We start from the raw sequence: 9,670 nt of genomic DNA, 5'->3' as shown, positions 1-9,670 counted from the left end.
AAATTAAAAATATGGTAGCAGAAATGAAAAACTTGCAAAAAATATTAGAAGCTTAAATTGAAGAAATCTCCCAGATACTACAACAAAAGACAAAGAGGTGGAAAATAGGACAGGAAAGAGAAGAACATCAGAGGATCAATCGAGGAGTTCCCAAAAGATGGAACAAAGAAAATGGAAGGAAGCAAATTATCAATAAATGATTCAAGAAAGTTTCCAAAACTAGAGTATATGCTTCCAAACTGAAAGATCCCACCAAGTATCAGTAAAAGATGAAAGATGAAAACAGACCTACATCAAGACACATCATTATGAACTTTCAGAATGTGGGGATAAAGGGAAGATTTCACAAACTTCTGGGTCATAAAGATTCAGGAATCGTAATAGCTTAGGACTGCTTAATAAGAAGAGCAACATTGGAATCTAGGGAGCAATGAGGTACTAAGTTGGCTAAATTTATAGGCAACTTTTATCAGTCAAGTGTGTGATTAGAATAAAGACAATTTCAGACATGCTAAGACTCAAAAACAAAAAAAACCTCTCATGCACCCTTCCTCCGAAAGGCCTGGAGATGTAATCCACCAAAATGAGGGAATAAGCCAAAAAGGAGGAAATCAGGAAATACAGGAAGCACAATAAATATCAAACACAGAGAGAGAAGAAGAGAATCTCAAGACAACACTGAGAGAAAGATCCTAGGATGACAGCTAGTGGGCATACACAGCAAACAGTCTAGATCAGATATGGCGAGAAATCTTTGGGTGATACTGCTTCAGGAAGACAAAATTGATAAAATTCCAGCTGTATCTGAAGAATTGAGAGGAGACTTAAATGTAAGACTTAGAGTTAGGCAGTTGAGTGAATGACATACACTGAAAGCTAGGCAAAATTTAAAATCATGGAGCTATTAACCATGGGGAAAACAACATCTTGTGTAAGAAAAGAAAGGAACTGTATTTACAGCTATGTATCTGCCAGGCGGTCCTTGGAAACTCTATTGGACAGTTCTACTCTGTTCTGTAGGGTTGCTGTGAGTCGGAATCGACTCAACAGCAGTGGGTTTGGTTTCAGTGGATTTGAAGCCCTGAGTATTGAGCTAACAACAACAACAAAAATTATGTAATTGCATTGGAAGGATGGGCTTTGGGGAACAGTGTGTGTGGTGGGGATGGGAAGGGTGGCTAGAGCTTAATTCTTAATATCCATAGTGGGAAGTCAGTGTCCTAAAACGGAAAAATCAAGAAGGAGCAATATAATCCTAATATTTAAAGTCATGGAGGTAAAATATAAGAAGAGCTAAATAGAAATAAGCTAAAAGAGGAGAAGGTGGTTCCATGTGAAGAGGGAGAAGCTTTGTAGAGCTATTTGAGTCTATAAACATTGAGGATTTATAATGTGATTAAAAATAAAAATGAAAAGCAATTTTAAAAGATAATTTGTACGATAGACATCCATTAAAATCATTTTTGAAAAATATCTTTCCTATTAATGACTGCAGCTTCAAGTGATTCCAATTTTTAGTAATTGCCTTGAGCAACTTATAAAAAATATTTTTAAATGATTCCACTAAATTGAAGCCTAGGAAAACATGCTCAGAGCTTAGTTATAATTAGTGCACATGGAGAGCTCACTCACTGCCTAGAATACCACTCTGAATTTCCAATAGCGTCCTGGGGTGAAACTAAGCAACACAGAAAGTGAGTTTCTTTTGACAATGATCAGACACTCATACTGATTTTTATTCTCAGAATAAGAGTAGAAATTTGGTTTGGGATTTTGATCATATAAAAACAACAGATATTTTCAAAAACAATAAAATCTCCAAGAAACGTTGCTTTCCATTTTCAGCCAACTTCTGCTATTTCCTCAGTCAGCCTGGCTCTTCTTGGATATGTCTCACCTCTGTTTCTTAAGTGTCACTCTTCAAGTCTCTATCCCCTACCTGCAAGGATGGTGAGACTATGTCTCACATACTTTGGACATGTTATCAGAAGATCAGTCCCTGGAGAAGGACATCGTGCTTGGTATAGTTGAGGGTCATCGAAAAAGAGGGAGACCCTCAACGAGATGGACTCACACAGTGGCTACAACAATGGGCTCAAGCATAAAAACGATTGTGAGGTTGGTGCAGGAGCAGGCCGTGTTTCCCTCAGTTGTAGATAGGGTCACTATGAGTCAAAAACGACTGCCGGGACCGAACAGCAACAACAACCCTACCTTGACCCATACGTCGTACACCTCAGAGAATCCTGTGTCAGCTTCCTGAGTTTACTCACATCAAGATAGGCCCAGAGCCTGAAGCTGCACCTGTGTTGGTGCCCTCTGCTGCCCACCCCCAATGGATGCTGTATGCACTACATTCACCTAGACTTGAGGCTGATTCTTGGAATACCAGAAGCTGTTGGAATGAAATGAAGTGGGCTTAAGACTACGAAAAGCTTTGCAAGGATCAACATGGAGAAACATACTAAAGAATGTACAACAGATTCATTCTATCAGCCAGTGTTTATTGATAATGTTCCTTATTCAAATCACTATTCTAAGTGTTTAGGATATGTTGTCAGCTGCTGCTGAGTCAGCCCCGACTCATGGCAACCCCATATATTGCAAAGTAGAACTGCTCCATGGAGTATTCTTGGCTGTAATCTTTATGAAAGCAGTAAACTAGGTTTTTCTTCAGTGGAGCCACTGACTGGCGGAAGGCAAAGTGCTTGTGCTACCCAGGCGCGAGTGAACAGAAGGGTAAAGAAGTTCTGCCCTCCTCCCTATGAGGAGAGTGGTTCAGCATGGTGTGTCAAAGCAGTAAGGAGGGGTCCAGGCGTGTGTGGGTGGCAGCCCCATGAGAGGTATCAGAGCCTGAGTGGGGTGAAGAAGACAGCTATTCTCTCAGCGTAATAAGAGGCGAGTGGGGGGCTCGGCAAAGTGGAGGACTGGGAGGAGGATACTGGGGCTTTGGAGAGAGAGGAGAAGCAGTAAAATAGTTATTTTAGAGTGGGGACAGCAATAGGGAAGGACTGCAGAGAAATAACTAAGATGGCCAGACAAGTTTGAGTGTTCATTTGAGATTTGTAGTGATGAATTTAAAGTGAGAACTATCAGCATGCTTGTGTATTTTTCCGCAGCAATATCCAGCTGTTTGGGTGCAAGTGAGGATACAGGACATATATTAAGAGTGCTAAATCATTTCAAAAAAATTTTTTTTCTTCAAAGACTCTAGTCTTAAATAAACAAAGGTGTGAGTTGCAAAGCCTTTAATAACCATGTTTACATTTTTTTTTACACTGTGCATAATTTCATAGCTGTTGTTCATTAGCATTTCAATACTTGCAAACACATCTGCCTTCTGGATTTAGTTTTCATGCATGAATCTACATTAATAAAATTAAAGAATAGCAACAGCTTATCTAATCTTTCCTTATCTTTCCTTCATGATGAGCAAGATGCATGTGACAGTTTTTAATTAACTTTTTTTTTGTGTGTGCTTTAAGTGCAAGTTTACAGCTCAAGATAGGACACGTTTTTAAAGGACTAAAATAGATTGAAATTGTGAGTCTATTTGTAAAGCTGCATAAAAGCAATATTTTTCAGAAAAAATTTCAACCAAAGGTCACACACTTCATGAAAACAAAATTATTCATTCAGGAAATCTCTACTTTAGCCATTTGGCATTCTGTACCTTTTTAAATTTGAGATTGCCCAACAAAGAGTGGCTGTCTCATTTGGAGATGACTGAACAGTTGGAGGCATTGTATGCCTACACAGTTGGGATTGTGCCTGAGATCAGTTTATTTTGGGAGAGTGTTCTATTACATTTTTTATCTAATATTGTGGACTAACTATGTTACCCAGTTTAAGTCTGGGTTATTTCTTTGATTATGAACTGAATATATCAGAGATGTATTTGTGAACCAAGACTTTAGATTCATTTCTATCAGCATTGGTTCTTTTACGCAAACTAAAAAATGTTGTAGGTGTAATATCAAGAAGTACACACATTATTAACGACTAAGCCTTAGGAAAAAGGCGGTATTTTGCTCCTGCTCGGTTTAGTTTCTGTAAAAAAAATTTCCTTGTTTGAAAGGGAAAGAAAAGTAGTGTGACCTTTCACTTATTTACTACTCCCTTAATATGAGAAAGAGGAAAAGCGAACTGAAGAACGAAAACTCCACAGTTAAACCCCACAGCCTTGAACGTACTGAGTGAGATCGTGGTTCTGACAATGTTTTCTCCACGCCACCCTGTAGAGAAAGGTCAAACAAACCATAAAAAGGTTAAAGTATGTTCATTCTATATACATACTTCAAATCTTCTGGGGAAGAAAGTATTTTACCAATAAATAAACTATATGCTATAGAGTCAGGTATTATTTAGTAAATGGAGATATACAAAGCACTCCACTCCTCCTCAAAACCCCACTAAAGCATCAGAATGCTGAATACAAACACTGAGTTACGTGCCTTCCACATCAGCAACTACAAAGTGCGTTACATGTTTCCTTGTTCTAAAAATAATTTCAAGATATTACAAGCATAGACAGTGTGGAGAATCTTAGAAACTCTTTAAAAAAAAAAAAAATCCTAAAATAAATTGATGAACCAGAGAGTAAAAGTCTGAATTAGTTAAGGTAGACTGTTTCCTCAAGAACTGAGGTAATACAATGTTCAGCATAAATCTAAAGACACAACTTTTAGTTCTTGGTAGCATACTCTGGCCTTTGAAACCTGCTCTCCACACAAATCAATACCAGCGTAAAATAGTTTACCCCTTTAATGACTGAAAACATACCATGCTTTAATGCCTTGTGGATCACTGACGACTCTCTTTGCACAAGCTATAGCTTGAGTGATATCATCTTGCAGCAAAGCTGAAAAAGAGGCAGTAAGGAATGAAAACAGCTTTTATACAAATCTCATTGTAAGTTTAGGTTTAGTCAGCTTTACTAAGTTGAGGAAGGAATACTAGGAAGTCATTTTACAAGAGTCCACATATCTGTGAATAGGAGGAAAATTTTCCAACAAAGCATTTTGTTTACCATTTACCAACTTGTTCGGAGTTCTGAAATTCTTACTGTGGAAACCTTGGTGGCGTAATGGTTAAGAGCTACGGCTGCTAACCAAATGGTCGGCAGTTCAATCCACCAGGCATTCCTTAGAAACCATATAGGGGCACTAAAGTCCTACAGGGTCACTATGAGTCGGAATCAACTTGATGGCAGTGGGTTTGGTTTTAGCTTTTTTATGATCTTAGGTCCTGTTTGTACTTGCTGTTGTCGTTACTTGCCATCTAGTTGATTCCGACTCCCAGGGACCCTATGTACAACAGAATGAAACACTGCCTGGTCCTGCACCATCCTCACAATTGTTGTTATATTTGAGCCCATTGTTATAGCCACTGTGTCAATTCATCTCCTGGAGGACCTTCCTCTTTTTCACTGCCCTTACACTTTACCAAGCATGATGTACTTCTCCAGAGACTGGTCCCTCCTGATAACACGTCCAAAGTAAGTGAGACTAAGTCTCACCAGTTTGCTTCTAATGAGCAATCTGGCTGTATTTCTTTCAAATACAGGTGGTGGTGTTTCCAATAGGCAATGTAAAAAAAAAAAAAACGAAAAAAGCTTTTTTAGTAATATTTTTACTTAGCAATTCCACTTCTAGGAAATGAGCCCAAAGATGAATGTACAAGGCTTTTCATAGTAATTTACAAACAGGAAAAGTGGAAACAGCTTAAGTGTTTCAAATAGGAGTTGAATCAATAAATTGTGCAATATTTGTGTAAGAGGATTCTATACATCCTTTAAAAATGATAATAAAGTTTTGTGTTTGTTGTCATGGAAATAATTTTAAACAATAAAAAGAGTCGTAAAGCTGTATAAAAAAATACAATTTCATTTTTGTAAAAACATACATTGCTTACATGTTTGTATGTGGGTAAATGTGCATGAGATATAGCTTTACATTTGTATACATGATTGACATAGAGTCTTGAAAAGTATACATCAAAAAGTTAACAATGGTTATAAATTCGAGTAGTAAAATAATGGGCGATTTTGTTTCTTAGTATTTTCTAAGTTTTATTCAATGACCACAGAAGATTATATAATACAAAATATTTTTTAAAGTTACATTACCTGGATTTTAAAAGAATATTCTAAGACTAATCTTTATTAGGGATTTAACATTTCAAAATTTAATATTAATTTTGTAATAACTTATTTCATGCACGAAAGTTTCCATACATTATTTTTATTTTTATATGAGCTCAAACACAATATTTGCTTCACCCCAAATGAACAAATCCACAAAATAACTTATTAGGAGTATCTAGAATTTGAGATGGAGTTCTTACAGGTCTGTGAGGAACCTTTCAAGGCTTGTTTTATTTGTATTGCATCTCTAACAAGTATAACCAGATGGGTCCTGTGCCATCCCTTATGTATTATCTTGTCTTACCGTTGCAAGATATGCCACAGGCATTAACTGCTCTTGGGGTTTTGCCATCATTACACCAGTAGCGGCTATTGATCTGAAAAATCCCATAATCAGTGCTTTTGTCTGGAGGATTATAGTTTGTGGCTCGGGTGTTGTAATTACTCTCATGTTTGGCCAAACACACCCCTGAAAAGTAACAAACAAGCAATGCCAAATCACTTATATTTTAAGTATAAAGATATATTCGACTTGCAAATATTTTAACATTTTAGTGTTAAAGGGCTCCTAAGAAAGTCCTTTTTACAATGCAAATAATTTTGTAATATTAATGAAACAAGATAATATACTTTTAAAAGTATATATAAGATAATATGCTTTTACCCTTCCCCTATTCCTCAGGCAACATTCAGCCTGGAATGTTGAGTGGATTTTTTTCATTCATACGAGATACATAAAGCAATAAACCATTTGCCTTCCAGTCGACTGCAATTCATGGTGCTCCCACGTGTATCAGAGTAGAACTGTGCTCTGTAGGGTTTTCAATGGCCGATTTTTCCAGAAGTAGATAGCCAGGCCTTTTTTCCAAGGCACCTCTGAGTGCACTCAAACCTCTAACCTTTGGATTCGCAGCTGAGTGCATTAATCCCTCGCACCACCCAGGAATTTCCAGACTGATGGACAAATGCTTTTGATTAGAGAAAATAACGATATTCTGACAGACAAAAATTTTCTTAAAATCTTTAACGGTGCATTTGAATATAAAGGCAGACTCTGCAAGGCAAGAGCTATAGAATAGAAAGGAATATTTTATCCATCAAATCATTCATTTACTTATTTATTAAAAAATAGTTACTGCTGGGAAATTCTTGAATTCAATGTGAAAAGTACAGTACTGATGTTGTCAAATATAGACTAAAATACAAAGCAACTTTTTACTCAGGGCAAATCTTGAACTGTGTGGAAGAAAATGAAAAATAATTAATCAACCATGTGAGTAAGAATGAAAAAAGTTATTTAATGCTGAGTTTCAGGGATTCTTATGTAGCACAGTTACTGAGGAGAAATAGCTTCCTACTGCCGCTGTGTTAGGGGTTGAACATCTTTTTAGTGTTAATGTTAAAAATCCCACGTTGTGACAGAAGAATCTTTAAAACTATACTGCATCACTCTAGGCTCTCCGGAGTCACGAAAGGAGGAATTGGCAGAGATTTCCCAGATCCTCAAATGTATCTTTTAGTCAGCCTACTTGCGCCATTGAGTCAGAGGTAACTGGCAAACCCAGTGGAACTGGAAGAGCACAAACAGGTTCTATTGTACTTAAAATGGTAGGAATTTTGCCCTCTCTTGGTGGGCAGTTCGAATCCACTAGGTGCTCCTTGGAAACCATAAGGGGCAGTTCTACTCTGTCCTATAGGGTTGCTATGAGTAGGAATCGACTTGAAGGCAGCAGGGTTTTTTTGTTTTTTGGTTTTTTTTTGCCCTTATGCCTGAATCTAGTATCTCTGATTTTAAGGGAACAAATTGGTGTTTTTAACCATTTTAAGGTTGCGAATACCAATGAAATTTTAATATGTTCACTCTCTTAAGAGTCCCTTCTTTTTTCGTGTGTTATTGTTTCCCAGCAAATTTTTTACTTTTTATTGTGCTTTAAGTGAAAGTTTACAAATCAAGTCAGTCTCTTACACAAAAACTTATATATACCTTGCGACATACTTCCAACTGCAGTCCCCCTAATGAAACAGCCCGCTCCCTCCTTCCACTCTCTCTTTGCATGTCCATTTCGCCAGCTTCTAACCCCCCTACCCTCTCATTTCCCCTACAGAATGGAGATGCCAACATAGTCTCAAGTGTCCACCTGATCCAAGAAGCTCACTCCTCACCAGCATCCCTCTCCATCCCATTGTCCAGTTCAATCCCTGTAGGAAGAGTTGGCTTTGGGAATGGTTCCTGTCCTGGGCCAACAGAAGGTCTGGGGGCCATAACCACTGGGGTCCTTCTAGTCTCAGTCAGACCACGAATTCTGGTCTTTTTAGGAGAATTTGGAGTCTACATCCAACTGCTCTCCTGCTCCCTTAGGGGTTCTCTGTTGTTCCCTGTTAAGGCAGTCATTGGTTGTAGCCAGGCACCATCTAGTTCTTCTGTTCTCAGTCTGATGTAGTCTCTGGTTTATGTGGCCCTTTCTGTCTCTTGAGCCCCTTCTTATTATCATCCTCCCTGGGGTATCTCTGTGGGAAGGAGAGCAGACTTACAGTTTGCCAGGCTGATTTTCTTGTAGCCATCCATTCCATGTTGTTTCAGAGTTCGGGCCAACTCACACCTTTTAAAGACCTTGCCATGGACAGTACCAGAAAGGAAAAGAAGCCCCAGAATAAGGAGAGCCCTCATGTTGACTGGGAAGTCAGAAGGCTCTGCTGACCAGGGTGAGCTGGTCCCAGTATTTAACATCTTGTAACTTCCTCCTTTTCCTAATGGTTTGGTGGCTCAACCCTTTGAACTATGCGGAAAGGAGGAACTGTTTATCCCGTGACATTAAAAGATTTTTTGTTTTTTATGTTTCAACATACAGATCCTGATGACCTAAGCATTACCTATAGGAAAATGATGAAAGAAGTTACATTGTTTAAACACCTGACTCAGGAAGAATTGAAAAGTTGCATTGTTTCCAAAATGGTAATGTCCTCCTTATTTTGAATCAGAGCAACTCCAAAGAAAAAAACAAAACAAACTATTGAATGTTCATTACACATAGCTCAAAGTGAGCCCTGATCTTTAATTAACATTTATTTCCACGAAATAGTTTTGCGTACATTCGCTATTTCATATTCATCTTTTTCACTTAAAATTATCTTATATGCACTTTCCACAAATAGACATGAACACATGTGCCTGTCATTTTAGTTGTATATAGCTTGATATCCTGTTGCTCAGCCATTTCCCTAGACATTTTTTGTTAATGTTGTAAAGTTTTTACTATTATAAATCCAATTTTTAAAGTTATAAAGCGCTGTGAACAACTTTCCCAACTCCTTTTGTACAATGCCTTGCCTCCATTTCCATGTTAGAGCATTATGGGTTATTATGAACCACCGAGACCTGAAAAATCAAATACACCCACAGAGATATATTCAACTAAGTGCTACCTTTAAAATAATCCTCTCAGGATGTGTACATTTTTAAAAAATTGTACTTTAGATGAAGGTTTACAGAACTAGTTTCTCATTAAACAGTTAGTACAAAAACCC

General features: G+C 37.7%; 1 protein-coding gene across 1 annotated transcript; it reads right to left on the bottom strand.

Moving 5' to 3' along the window:
- Positions 1-3,233: 3,233 nt before the first annotated feature.
- On the bottom strand, positions 3,234-8,827 carry LOC126075783 (lysozyme C, spleen isozyme-like). The gene is made up of 4 exons (XM_049883865.1): positions 8,678-8,827; positions 6,450-6,614; positions 4,783-4,861; positions 3,234-4,235 (listed from the first exon to the last, which is right to left on the bottom strand). Exons 1-4 carry the CDS (start codon positions 8,811-8,813, stop codon positions 4,169-4,171), a joined length of 447 nt encoding a protein of 148 aa, XP_049739822.1. The 5' UTR covers positions 8,814-8,827; the 3' UTR covers positions 3,234-4,168.
- Between the last annotated feature and the right edge of the window lie 843 nt (positions 8,828-9,670).

This window comes from Elephas maximus, chromosome 4 (genome assembly GCF_024166365.1).
Source record: "Elephas maximus indicus isolate mEleMax1 chromosome 4, mEleMax1 primary haplotype, whole genome shotgun sequence".
Lineage (NCBI taxonomy): Eukaryota > Metazoa > Chordata > Mammalia > Proboscidea > Elephantidae > Elephas > Elephas maximus.
The sequence above is the reverse complement of the archived record's forward strand: the minus strand, read 5'-3'. Positions and strand labels throughout refer to the sequence as shown.